Genomic DNA, 15,319 nt, shown 5'->3' on the forward strand with positions numbered 1-15,319 from the left:
CAAACTCAAATCTTTAATATAAACATATAATTCAAATAATAAAGAGAGCAGATGCATAGATAGCAGCGGACTTCATAATACCCATACCAGCACTGGTCTCGTTCTTCATCTGAGTTTTAGCATGTTCAGTTTGAGTTTCCTATTTAGCTCTTCAGATAAATGGATCAAGTGATACTTTCTAATGAGCGTGTTACATGCTCTGCTGTGTTCTAAATGTCTGTAATTCTTCTGAAGCTCCCTGGATATTCAAAAGTAAAATGGCTCATTGGCAGATAGTTTGAGCATCACTTTCTTAGAGAACTAACTACAATAACTGATTGGAAATGAACCGAATACAGAAACTTTCTAATTTTTAAAAATTCTTCCTCTTACCCAGAAACTGTTATTATTAGTATGCATTTTTTCAACAACTTTTCTTTAGGGAATATTTATATACAAGGTCTACTCTTCTGTACACTTTTTTTCCCCTCAACTATGTAATTTGATACTTTGGCAAACTGAAATGGGTTGTTGGCAGCAAAGTTCTTCTATTCCTTTATTATCAAAATGTGACATATCTCTGAACATCTCTTGCCACTTCAGGCAATCTTAACATCTCATTCTTAGAAAAAGAATACTGTGTATTCCAAGTTCTAGTTCAATTTTCTCTTCCTAGCCGCATAGGAAAGCTGCATTTTCCAGCTTTCTCTATGACTAGATTAGTAGTCATAGATGGTTTTGGACAATGAATTAATTGCAAGTGAGACTAATAAGTGTAATATTTAGGCTGAAGCATAGAATAGCAGGAAGCCACACATTTCAGACTGCAAAGCTACAGAAAAGTAATCCACATATGCTGGACATGTAGCATAAAAAAAGTCTTGTTATATGTAGCTACTGAAATATTGGGGTTCTTTGTTAGTATAAGATAGCTTATCTGATTCTGAGTAATACATATGATGATTATAATTCTACTAGGTTCCAGAATTCAGTGTTTGATGTTTTATATATTAAAAATATACTCTACTAAGCACTCTTTATTCAACTGTCTCTTTGTGCTGAAGCAATTCCAAGGGCTAAACATACCCTATATTTTCATCTATTGCCTGTAAAAACCTTGTTAAAGGGATGATTCGTAGTCCTCCTTGGCTGGAGAAAATCAGAGCCTACAAGGGTAAAAGAGGAGTTAAAGAGAAATAAAAATTAATGGTTCTGAAACCTTTTATGCATTAGAATCACCTGGGAAGTTTTTCTAATGCAAATCTACCCCACTCTAGAGATTATCATTTAGTTAATCTTTCATGGGGTCAGTAAATATGCATTTCAGTGTAAACCCAAAATGGATCTGATACGGATACATAATGGAATACACTTTAAGAAGCCTTGGACCAGGCTTCTTAAAGCCTTTATTCTTTTATAATGTGAATAATAATATTTTAAAATGGAGAAAAGTTTGAAAGACTTTTCAGAAGTAGAAGTTTGACCCATGGAATACCTTATCTAAATTATCAAGGACATAATATTAAAATGCAGACTTCTAGACAATCTCCAGTAACTAATAAATCAGCACTTTTGAGGGAGGGGCTTGCCCTGGGGTCTTCATTGTAAGATACCCCCAAATGAATCTTAGACACACAAAAGTTTGAAACCATTGCCAAAGGGATTATTTGTCCTTCTGTGCATATTTTTATGATTAGTCCAATTTATTATTCCTGACTTTGGCATTAACATTAGTTCAGGAACATTAGTTTTATAAACTTCTTCAACTCTTCACACTAGAAAAGGATATGTTATTACTATAGTTTTTACTAGTTGTAAGAGGAGACAACTGAAACTCACAGGGTAAATCACAGCTGCTAAAATATTAAATTTGCTTTTCAAGGAAAATGGTGAACATATTTTTATTTTCCCTTAAGAGAAATACAAATTATTTATTTTGGGATAAAAGTTACATAGCATGATCATAGAGCCCAGAACATACACACACACACACACACACACACACACACACACACACACACACACACAATGACTCTACTTTTAAATTGCTTAAACAAATGTTACAATCTTTAAAAATTGAATTATATAAAATCCTAATATGACAGGGCCAGATAACACATCAGAAAATTAATATGCCATTTTGTGTGTGGGTTTACATTAACGGCCATTTTTATCTGAATACATTAATAGTTCAGATTAACTAGTTCTAATTAGGTGACTTAGTAATAGAAATACTTCCATTTGAATCTTACAGGAATAATTCTAGAATTGGCACCAGATGAGGTGTAATATGCTTAGATTGGAAGCCCAACCCTGTCACTAATTGGCTGTCATTAGAAAAATCACTTAACTTGGAAAATAAGTTCCTGTTCTGTACTGCTTTTGTGCATTTGTTAGAGTAAAAAAATAGTGATGTATGAAAAATCAATTTCTAAGCCATAAATTATCATGCAAAGGTAAGTTTATGCAGCCATGAAAGTGGTATAGTATTGGCCAACACTTACTGAGCAATTACAATGTGCTAAGCACTTACATGCATTATATTTTTAATGCCCACAAATCCCAGTAAGGTTAACAATATTATCTTCATTTTAGCTAGCAGGAGATTAAGGTCCAGATAGCCCAAAGTCAAACTGTTAGGAGAGAAGCGGAACTCACATTCATCTCTACTTGACTGAAAACTTGTGCCCCAAAATAGGTAATATTTCTATGTAAATAATATCCTCTTAACTTAAAATCGTATTTCAATTATGAATATATATGATCCATGAGGAAATTTTATTTTATTACCATTTGCCTCACTGAAATATATGGCACTAAATATTCCATTCAATTGTAGAATGTTGGGTCAGGTAGTAATAACATAACTTTCTGGCCTTTGTTTATGCAATAAAATATGGTCTATTATCTTTTTGATCCCTGTATAGTTAATGCCAAAAAGCATGACTTTATACTGCTTACACTGTACTTATACTGAGAACACCACAATTATATCACTACTTGTTCATAAGAGCTCATGTTTCCTTTTCATACCTCTGCCAAGAGTCCTTTCATTTATTTTTCTTCACTAAAAAATAATCCTATATAATAAAAGTTTAGTATGCAAATTATCCCCTGAACCAGGAGTTCATCTAGGAGTTCGACCAGGGGGGTGGGGCCAGCGGGGGGAAGGGAGGGAGGACCTGGTCAGCAGCCTGCAGCTGGCAGCCTGCAGCCGGCAGCCACTAAGGACCCCACCAGTGCATGAATTTTGTGTACTGGGTCTCTAGTTCAGGAATAAGACTGATTATGGATAAAAACATTCCCTTCCTTCTTAGGATATGGAGTGACTTTCATTACCCACTATTAACAGATTTGGAGAGAAACTGCTGCCTTCCAAGTAAAGATCCTTGAACACACATCTTAGATGGATTAATCTCTTCAAGAAGGAATACAGCATATAACATGGGTTGTGCATCAATAATTTCCTGCTGGGTATTTGGGTAGCGTGACCTGTCATTTTTCATTAGAAGTTCCATGATTAGTCACATTTACTCAGGAGGGTCCTTATTATTACATCTTTTTTTGTTTTAATAGGAAAAGGACCTAACAGTTTTTTGTTTCATCAGAGAAGAGATCTGCTTTTCTCTATAAGAGAAGTATGGAGATAAAACTTGCAGTTTTTTTCTCCACCCTTCATTCAGAACAGGAGAATGGGAAAGCCTGACTCTTATTGGGCCATAGCTCACTAGTAGCTTAGACTAATATATTGATGGCTCCTGTGTGGTATAGTTTTAGCTCTTTCTATTCTGTTTCTGTTCAGGAGGAGCAGATTGTGCTTCGAATTTTCTTACAGTAGACTCACCAGACAGGAAACCTCTATAGAGTAAATGGAAGGCACACTATTTTTAGAGGACAGGTAGGTTAGACCAGTCCTATTCTGAGGGTTCAGATATTTTCAATTTAGAAAGAAAATAAACATCTCTTATTAGTTGCTTCTCTTTTATCTAGGATTGCCAGGGCATTTGGACTTACATTTTTTTGGGTGAATATTGTATTTCTTAAATTACAAACTCGTGGACCTCAGGCTGAATATGTGTTCATGTATTTTGGTTGGTTCTTTGCTTTCTTTTTTTTTCCTTTTTTTAAGTTTAAACTATCTCATAAATAAGAAATTACATAAAAATCTGAACTTTTAGATTTTTCTTAAAAACAACTATCTGCCCAGCCCGTGTGGCTCAGTGGTTGAGCGTTGGCCTGAGGACTGAAGGGTCCCAGGTTCGAGTCTCGTCAAGGGCATGTACCTTGGTTGCGGGCACATCCCCAGTAGGGGGTGTGCAGGAGGCAGCTGATTGATGTTTCTCTCTCATCAATGTTTCTAACTCTCTATCCCTCTCTCTTCCTTTCTGTAAAAAAAATCAATAAAATCTAAAAACAACTATCTGCCAACAATGTGGCTAAATCAATGACAAAATGAAGATGGAGCTTAGGAGAGGTCACTCCCTTTAAAAAAACACAAATACTCTTCAATTATCTTCATACCCAATAATCTATATTACCTCCCTGACTGGTGGGTCAACTACTATATCCCACTTACAATTGTTTTAAAGTGTTTAGAGTGAAGAACCACGTAACTGTACCTATGTCTTTCTCTATATGAGCCCTACGTGGATAGTATGTATATCATGCTTATATATGGCCCCCTTTTTTCTTTTTCTTACGTTCTGATTCTTGTAGGCACTTAAGTTGATGACCCCTTCTCAGAATCCTGAATGGGAAGAAGGGATTCATGCACAAAACTCTACTCTAAACCCCTAACAATACTGAATAATTTTTCTGCTATCAGTTCTAAAAATATAATGAGATTTTTGGGTAAACTTCTATTTCATTTGAAACATTTTCTCACTTTCTTTTGGTCCTTTCTCAGATATCTCCTAATATATATTAGAAAGAAACTGAAGAGATATCTCGGCTTTCCTAACATCTAAACCAAAGCTTGATTTCCTGAAATGGAATACTCTTCACTTACGAATTCGAAAGCCAAAAAGTAGAGAAGAGAGAGAAAAGGGTAAAAATTTCTTAGTACAAATGAAATCACATAAAAATATAACTTTATTGATGCTAACAACTTGAGGCAGTTTAGAGAACAGTAGTTTACAGTGAGACAGAGAACACCATGCATCCCTGTGTGGGTATGTTTGGTTCTCCCGGGGAAAATGTGTTATAGATTTTCTGTTGCCCTTAGTCCTACAGCTTCCACTAGAATAAGCCCCTTTCCATAATGCTCCTTTGGATATATATACCTTGTAAGTGTCATGGCCCAAGTACACCTGACTGACTCATAACATGAGAGGTTGATCAACAAGCTCAAAGAAAACATTTAAATTCTTTGCTCAGTTTTAAACCATTGGGGAAGACAGGGGTGACATTAGGTGACTTGCACATACTGACCTTCTAGGGGCCAAGAAGAGTGTGCTCTTCTGAGGCCATTAGAGGCAATAATTCTGGATGCAGGTTCTTCAGGTCTTTTGTCTCCTAGAAATAAATAGTTTATAAAATCAATAAAGGGGGAACACAATCTGCTAGTCCATTAGTTGATAAAAATGTCAATTATTCCCAATGTTTCATGATACAAAGAGAGCTGGTAGAGGCAGCAGCCACCACCCACCACATAGTAATTATAAGATATAAAAGTCATTGTTATTAGATAAATCCGTGAAATGGTGAAGAGCAAGGGCTGAGATCTGGGGAACAGGGGTTTCCAATCTGGTACCATTTTGTATCCATTGAGTTTCTGACTCTTGGGGAGCAGGCTTACAGAGGTGTGTCTCCCATTGTGGCTGCGTGTGGATCTCTGCCCGGCTCTTGCTCCTAAGGTGACTCTCTCCTTCACAGTAGGTGACACAGCAGCGACAGGCTGCAGAAGGTTTTCCTCTGTGTTTAGACATTGTGCCTGAGGCAGGAGAGGCACCTGCAGCCCTCCCTGAGCTCTGGAGTTCTGGGGGCTCTTTCAAACGACTTCTCCGCCTTTGAACATGGTCCAGACTGATGTCAGACTGAGAAGAACAGCTCTCATTCCAGCCAGAGCTGGCACTCAGACTTCTCAAAGGAAGAGCTAACCGCAATGCCTTCCAAAATTTAGAGCCAGAATGTTTGGATTTTTCTCCTTTCCAGCTCACAAAAGACACAGACTCCTTCAGCTGCAGGATGCCTGGGTGTGGATGCTCAAGGGGACGATACTCAACCACAATGAGCTTGGTGGCAATGGAGTTCTGGCACATGACACCCAGTTTAAATTCCAGCATGCTGATGCTCTTTTCTGTCACATAGTCTGGGCTCAGGACAACAATCATCCTTCGGCTCCTCTGAATGAAGTCAAAAACTGCTTCCACCGTATCTACAGGAAAATGGAAGGATAGCATAATGCCAAGTGAAAACATATACAAGTTTCAGCTCATCATTGTCTCTCCTACAAAGGACAAGCAATGAATAAATCTTCAAAGATGAGAAATTAACTACTTCTGAAACTAGAAACTCATTTCAACTATGTTTGTAAAATATTTCTTGGTTTGAAATATTCTTCTCTATCACTTTTATCTGTTGGTACTAGATCAGCATCCTTAAATATTTGAAATATTGCAACTAGTGTGATCTCACTGTATTTTATTCTCATATCTAGGTTAAATAACTGCAGGATTATTACCCATTTGACATGGTATCAAGAATGTTCCCTACTTTTAGCATTTGCCTGTGTATAATATTCAGTTTACGTATGTGTTTCTTAAGAATAGTATCTTGGCCGAAACCGGTTTGGCTCGGTGGAAAGAGCGTCGGCCTGCGGACTGAAGGGTCCCAGGTTTGATTCCGGTCAAGGGCATGTACCTTGGTTGCGGGCACATCTCCAGTGAGAGGTGTGCAGGAGGCAGCTGATCGATGTTTCTCTCTCATCGATGTTTCTAGCTCTCTATCCCTCTCCCTTCCTCTCTGTAAAATATCAATAAAATATATATATATAAAAAAAAAGAATAGTATCTTGAACAGGACTGAACACAGTGATCCAGACATAGTCTGATCCCCAAAGAGCAAAGGGAATTACCATCTTCTAAGATCCACACAGTTATATATCTTGATACTTAATATTTTTTGATACAACTTCAGACAGTTTATAGTACTGACCGTGTTGTCAACCCAAATCCCTTTTTTAAAATGTGTGTGTGTGTGTGTGTGTGTGTGTGTGTGGTTTAACAATAAATTAAAGGGGCAAGAGCATTGACAATAGGTAAGAACCAGTCAATTAATTAACTTTTCTGGCAAAGCATTCAATTCTAATAGTTACTGAGGTGTATTTGAACAGATCCCAATAGGAAAGTTCTTGAGATAAATGCAGTGCTTAACTCACTCTTAGATTTAAGAGCTTAAACAGTGTTATTTTCTGAAGGAAAATAATTCCAAATGTATAAATCACAGCCACTGACAACTCTGAAAACAGATGCTACAGACATACTATGAGATTGAGTACCTATGTGTTAGGGGCCGGGGTGAAATAGTCATGGAGAGACATTTTAGCTTGTGAAGACATGCTGAAAGTTTGCAGTGAAATTGATCATCATGAATTTGACAGGAATGAAGGAGCTATGTTCCTTACCAGATTAGTTCTTTTCAATTAGTGAATTTAACATGATTTTGAAGGGAAATTGGAAGAGCAATTTTTAAGAACATTGAAGAGTGTTTTGAGAATTCTTGTTTCAATCTTGTAAGAAAAATCTATCACTGATCTTCAAAGGCTGTGTGCATGTACATTCATGTTTTGTAAATTCCTTTGTTCTGTCTAGTTCTGCTGAGAATCTTATGTAGACCGCCTTTCATAAACCTGAGACTGTGAGAATAGGATGCCTACTGCTTCTTCTCTCTTGATAAATACGATATATCCTTAAAACAACATGGGTAGTTTTTCATCACAAAAAAACTTGTGCACTCAAATAATGTATGTGTGTGTGTGTGTGTGTGTGTGTGTGTGTTACACTTGAAAGTAGCCCCTGGTAATCCAACTGTTGAAAACAAAACAGTATCATAGATCCTCTAAAAGAGAGAGTGTGTGGCTTTAAAAAAAATTATTAGTATTACCTGAAAAGTGTGGGGTTTCCATCTGAAAGAGGGAAATGCTAAAGAAATAGATATGTATGATTAAATTCCAGACTTTGAGGAATGGATGTAGGAGATGCTTCTCAAGTGGGGGTTGGGCTATCTGTACCTAGGGGTCTTCACAAGGTACTTTAAAAGAAGCTATATCACTTATGGCATATTTTAATGTGTTACAGATTGTCAATACTTCCTATCTGAGAATACAAGTTATTTTTATTTTAATGCTGAAGATTATTGGAGAGGAAGTTGTAAATTAGGTCTTTATTCTGTTTGGCTCAAAAAAAATGAGGTGTGGCTGTAGGATGATGAGATTGGCTTTTTGTGTGATAGTAAATTGGTTTTCAAATAATTTTCTGGACTAGAATTCTTCAAGGAAGAAGATTCCTGCTGTTAAAATTCATAGCCTCTCTGAAATTCCCCTACTATTAAACTAGGGCTGCAATTTTGTTCTTTGGCTAGTAGGTTATTGGTGTATGAAACAGTAACAAGCCTCTCTCTCTCCTCTCTCTCTCTTTCTTAAAACTTGAAGTATAATGAAATATGGGGGGAGGGGCACCTAATTTAGAAGGTAGATCTGAACTTAAATATTGATTTCTCCAATTATCTGTTTTTATCTTAATATCTTTAATTATGAATTTATCCATCTATAAAATACATAAAGTGAGACGAAATTTGGAAGATTGTTAAACAAATTAGAGATACCAAAACGTAAATGTCTAGCAAAAACAATGTTAAAATAAGGTATGGACTGATGTTAATCGAATCTGAATCAATTTTTGATGGTAACTTTATAGAATCATCTTAGTATGTGAATTTATGAATCATAAGTTTTAAAAATTCTTTCTATTCAGTTTTAAATACAGATGGATAAAGAATGTTATTGAAACAATCTCCTAGCCCATTATTAAAAACTAGAGGCCCAGTGCATGAAATTCATTCATGGGGGGGGTGTGTCCCTCAGTCCAGCCTGCACCCTCTCCAATCTGGGACCCCTCGAGGTATGTCTGACTCCCCATTTAGGCCTGATCCCTTGGACATCCATCTCTCTCAATCCAGGACTGCTGGCTCCCAACTGCTCGCCTGCCTGCCTGCCTGATTGCCCCTAACTGCTTCTGCCTGGCAGCCTGATCACCCCCTAATCACTCCCCTGCCAGCCTGATTGACACCTAACTGCTCCCCTGCTGGCCCAATTGCCCCTAACTGCCCTCTCCTGCCAGCCTGGTCACCCCTAACTGCCTTCACCTGCAGGCCTTATTGCCCCCAACTGCCCACCCCTGCAGGCCTGGTCACCCCCAATTGCCCTCCCCTGCAGGCCTGGTCACCCCCAACTGCCCTCCCCTGCAGGCCTGGTCCCTCCAACTGTCCTCCCCTGCTGGCCTGATTGCCCACAACTGCCCTCTCCTGCTGGCCATCTTATGGTGGCCATCTTGTGTCCACATTGGGGGCAGCCATCTTTGACCACATAGGGGTGGCCATCTTGTGTGTTGGAGTGATGGTCAATTTGCATATTACCTCTTTATTATATAGGATACTTTCTATCTCTTGGGTAGAAACAGAGAAATAAGACAGGCTAGTTGTTGAATAGTATCATATTGTGACTTTACTTGTGTCAAAGACCTAGTAACATCAGTGAATAACTGAATAAAGTACTTGAGTGTTTTTAACAAAGTCAGGAATAGCCAGTTAACCACAATAACCAAACTACTGATATGGACACTGTTGTTATTGAAACTAGTCACCACTATGTCCTTGGAGGTCATTTAATATGTCCAGGGTTGGAAGAAACTTCAGACTCGTCATCACTTATCTAATGAGGAAAGCCCATATACAAAATCTTAGTATGATTGATTAAGTTTCTGCTTGAACACCTCTAGTAATGGGGGCCCATCCTCTCCAAAGATAGTGAAATACATTATTGTTCAATTCTGCTGTTTAGTCATTTTCCAAGTAAGTAGAAGTATGTTTCCATATAATCCCCATCCATTTATCCTAAGTCTTTGGCGATAACCTTGAAAGTGAAAAAATTTTCAGTAGAAAAATGTTTACTCATCTAACCAGGTTAGTTATAAGAACTCAATAAATATCCTTAGAATAAGTGAATAGGAAAACAATTTTAAGCAAGAAGGCTTCCTTGACTTTAAGAATATTATTAACTCAAAAGAAAATACATTTCCAAATATTTATCTGATTTATCTGAAATGTGACAGAAATGAATTTTTTATTCATTTATGCAAATTATCTTCTATTAACTAAGAGCATAGTATTAATTAACTTATTTCATTCCAAAACAACTGCCCTGGGGTTGCATTAAAGCCTATAAAAGGTAAGATATTTCTATAAACTACCCAAGATCCAAGTTGAACAAAAAAGAACAGACTGTGTTTGTGTTTTGAAAGAACTTCTCTCTCCTTCCTCCTTCTCCCTCTCTTGCCTCTTTTCCCCTGTCTCTCTGGCTATCTAAACACACACACACACACACACACACACACACACACACACACACACATACACACACACCCCTCCCTAGAATATTAATGTCATACATTTTACTTAAGTAACTTTTACTCACATGTAAAAAAATTTTCATGAGATGAAATTCCCATTTTTTTCAGATTTCTCTCAAAAGAGAAACCTAATTAGTATAATTTATAATTTCTTACATGTATCATTATTTTTATTCTCATTTCTTATGCCCAAAAATGAAAATAAAGACATAAAACACATGCACAAAATAAAATTCAAAGCTGAAAATAAATGGTTTATTTTTAAAATAAACAAATTTACAAATCAAATAAAAATGGAAAATACAAAAGTTTATGAATAAAATAAAAAGATAATCTTAAAATATTAAAACCTATGGAAAGAAAATGTATAATTAACAAGTGGAGTGATGCTTTTGCTCCCCAACACAATGGAATGCTTGTTTATTAAAATCCTGGAGAATCATCTAAGTTATAATACAGAAGAGAATTAAATAAATTTTATATTATTGTGTAATTAGACATTCTACATCATGGTCCTTTGTTAACTTGGGTGCAGAAGGTCTTTATATCCCATATCTGAAACCATTAAGGTTTTTTATAACCTTAGAGACATGTTTTATTTTGGTTTAACATGAGAAAGAAAAATTCTTCCTCTAAATTATGATTCCCCATCTCCTTCAAATATTCTGTATTAGGCATCTTGTGGGACATAAAAAACAAACAAAAAATCTTGAACAATTATCTTAGGATGAGACATATCATGGAAATTTGAGATGCTTTTGATTTTAGCATTTAGTACCAAAGACAAGCATATAAATAGGGGGAAAATGTCAAGATGTTTCTAGGGGCACAGAACAGCAGTTGGGATAAATATTAAATTCAAAAGTGCAAAAAGGATGCAGTATTGGCAAGAGAATGGACCCTTGGTGATGGGATTGCCCCTTCCCCCCCCCTCCCATTTACCTAAAGCTAATGCAAGAATTTGAAATACAAAGCTTATCTGGAGTCAAGTCTCCCCTGGTCTTGTGAATGAAGGATTAATAGGAGGAGTAATTGTGGTTTGTAGCAAGGAAAAGCATTAATAAGGCTAAAAATGTTAGATTCCAGAATGACTTCTAGAACAGTTTTATAGTCAATAATCCATGCTTTTATTACTAAAATAATCAATAACTCCTCTATAAAGAAATCTGCTGAAGGACTTATAAATGTAAGAGATAGTTTTAGAAGTGCTTAATAACATTCATACTACTGAATAAGCATTTCCTTAAATTATGAATAATGGTGTTTCATAGGATACTCAGGCTATTTATAAGCTTTTTCTCTTTTCTTTTTTTATTACTCAATAGTCCAAATAGAGATTTATTTCTCCAGTAGTTGAGCACTGAGATTCACATAGATTAGTTGTTAAGTATATGTGCCTCAAACATAGTAGATGATCAAATAATGCCAGAGGACTGGCTATTGCTTAGCAGTGACCATGGAAGATCTGTGCACAACAGATTCCACTGAACCCAGATCAGCTCTAGCAGGAGTAAATTATTCACACTAATTTAGGAAAGGCAAGAACTAACAACAGCTACCACTATGATCTGTGAAATCACAAATAATGTTAATTTGTAGAAAACACTAACACAAAATCATTACAGTAAAAACAATATAAAGACTGGACAAGAATTCCAGTAGCTTATAGTACTGTGCTAAAGTAATATGCATATATATGTACATATATATGTGTATGTACACATGCAAATATAATTCATGTATGTATATATGTGTATATATACATATATAATTCATGTGTATCTATATGCAATTTAGATACACTTATGTATATAATTTTGTGTGTATATATAAATATATGCACATATATATGTATTTATATTTCACTTGTAAACTCTAGACTAAGTTTTCACTTTTCCAAGTCTTAAAAGAGTGAAACTTTACTAAAAAACAAACTAAAACAAATTACATTGACAGTGATCTTTCAGCTGATTTGTTTGGAGTGAGTGAATAAAATAGGGGCAATACCAGGGGTTCAGTTAATCCTTTTAGAGTATTAATGCTAAAAGCAGCTTTCAAGGTCACTGAATTTAACTTCACACTTTAAAATGAGAAGACAGAAACAAGTGATGAGAAATCACTTTCCTAATATTCACATTAATAAGGCTGAGATTAAAAGACAAATGGCCAAACACCCTGCTCTGCTCTTTTCTCACAAGCCAGAAAATGCCCTCAAAGAAATTTGCCATCATCTCACTCTATTAGCACCATTAGGAGAAGCTTCCTATCAGACTGAACCAAGTGTAGAGCCACCTGTGAACTCCAAGTGTCCAATATAAGCAAGTTACAGTAGAGAGAGAAGATGGAATGATAAACATGGGTTGACCTACAGATATTCAGAAGTTTACTGTAATAAAAAAAATTACATTTTTCAAGTTGATAAACATGCCAACAATTACCTGAGATAGAGAACACATGGGGATATAATAGGAGAAAATGCAGGCAATTATAAATCAATTATAAGAATCTTTAAATCAAATATAAGAATAATTTTCAGTAATACTGCTTTGTATCATCCAAGTGGGTCTCAGTCTTACTGTGATGGTTTGTGGTACAGCAGAATGAGCAAAAGAGATCCTTATCCAGCTAAAGTATATTTAGACCCTGATTATCTTTTTAATAGATGAGTAATACTAAAAGAATAAGAAAACTGTACTTGGAAACTCATAATGACCCTATTAACAGATGACTTATCTTTAAGGGGTCTTTCAAACTATAGGCAAAGGCAGCCCTATAATCTTAAAATGAGAGAGAGAGAGAGAGAGAGAAAGAGAGAGAGAGAGAGAGGAAACATGTAAGAATAGGGATAGAAGATGCAGAATAAAAAATTCACATCAGCCAAATCTTTACCTGCAAAGAACATAGTGTCATTTGACACTGGTAACAGACTGGTGGCATGATCATTCTAAATCTTAGTATTGCCTGAGGAAACACAACCAGTCACCCTGAATTTATCCCTATGGGAAGGCTTCCATAGAATTGTTTTCTGTCCATGAAACAATACATTGGGTATCAAGAAGGTTTCTTCCTTCCTGGGGTACCCTGGGCTCTGTTATTGCTTTCATTGTCTCTCTCATACATTTTTCAAAGATGAGTAGGAGAGACCCTGCTCTCCACTTCTAGACCACCTGGAACTTTTCTTCACTGGCATGGCCACCTGCAGCTGCTTCCAGAACCTGCCCTCTGGATACTTGGATTTCTCCCCTTTCCATTTAATGACCGTGAGCACCGTCTTAGCCCTCTTCAGCTCTTTCACCTTCATCTCCTTTACAGCTTTGTACTGTACTAAAATGACGTTGATGTTTCCCCGAGAGGCCATGTTTTCTAGGCCAGCCTTGAGCTCCAGGAGGGCTTGGGTTCCCTGGAGCACGTAGTTGGGGCTTAGGACAACCAGGAGGCGTCTGCTTTTCTGAATGAAGCTCAAGGTCTCATCTGTGACAACTGGGAAAGAAAACACCATGGGGATTAGTGTTGGCCAAGAACTCCCCAAAAAGCATGGGGATTGAGGAGCAAATGTTGGAAACTTAGGGCATCAGCCTGAGAGTTGAGGTGAAACTTCTGACCAAGAACACTTTGAACAACCTCATCTTTAGATTCCTTTCACACTGCCCAGTAAATGCCACTCTCCTCAGGAAGAATATAAATTATATGCACACATTCCAACCCAAAAAGAATTCCACACAGAACTGAAGCCAAATGTGCTTCCATGATATTGGTCTTTAAAAGCATTAGTTGGGACATCAATGAATATAATGGTGGTACTGAAATATTTTTTTTTTCAAACCATGTGGCATGTTGGTCCTATCCAAAGCAGCTCCTGAGCCTTCTCCCCACAGATACCCATGCATCAACTCGCCAGGGCCCATGAGCATTCAGTAATATATACACTAGTAAGTAAAAAATCATAGAAATTCTTTTCACAGATACAGAACAGCAAGAGCAAGAATCTTCATTTTTTTAAAAAAGGTCGCTCTCTATTACCAAACACACCCTTACTAGAATGTAATTCCAATAAGAACTTTAAAAAACATCTAGCCAATGTAATGGCATTTTGGCTGGCATCACATCCCCAGCTCAGCTTTCTATTCTACTCTCTGCTCAGGGGCTAAATTAATCCCTGGATCTTTCTGCTTCAACTCCTATCATTACGAGGAAGCCATGTGTTTTAGCAGCTGCTGGCTGATCTGTCTGCCTTTACACCAGGCAAATGCTTTCTTCAGGTCAGAAAAGAAGGGAGAGCAAGAAAATGTAAATGCACCTTTAATTTTATTTTGTTGTCAGGGGCTTTGAGTAGTTCCTGTCACTAAATTCTTGGGAATAATCCATCTTCAGCTTGCTTACCAAGGACAATATAACTCTTTACCTAGGGTTTAGATAGGAGTCAACTTCAGGGAAGGCACTAGTGTTGTAGAAAACTATTTCATGACTTACCATACTTTTCTAAGCCATCATTTTATTCCTTAATCTTCATAGAAAAAGAGGCAGTAGGGGGAAACTTTCTATTAAAATAGCATGAGCAGCCTGGAGGAGAATCCAGGAATAAGCAATTGTCTACTCCAAGTAGTGTTGCTGGAGGCGGACTATGCGTAGGCATGGTAAGAGACCCACAGGCAAAGAGGTCTCAATAAGAAGAGCAGGGAAAACATGAACGATCACAAGGATCAACCATCAAAGCA

The 15,319-nt window shown here is 36.9% G+C and overlaps 1 protein-coding gene across 1 annotated transcript in view; it reads right to left on the bottom strand.

Annotated features, from left to right (window-relative positions):
• Positions 1-5,533: 5,533 nt before the first annotated feature.
• Positions 5,534-15,319, bottom strand: part of IL1RAP (interleukin 1 receptor accessory protein) — a gene marked incomplete at its 5' end in the record, with an annotated part of 99,192 nt that continues 89,406 nt past the window's right edge. The window contains one exon of the mRNA XM_080654696.1: positions 5,534-6,355. Within this exon, the coding sequence (XP_080510822.1) occupies positions 5,637-6,355 (719 nt within the window). The 3' untranslated portion in view covers positions 5,534-5,636. The remainder of the gene's footprint in view (positions 6,356-15,319) is intronic.

This window comes from Plecotus auritus, assembly GCF_963455305.1.
Source record: "Plecotus auritus genome assembly, chromosome: 2".
Taxonomy (NCBI): domain Eukaryota; kingdom Metazoa; phylum Chordata; class Mammalia; order Chiroptera; family Vespertilionidae; genus Plecotus; species Plecotus auritus.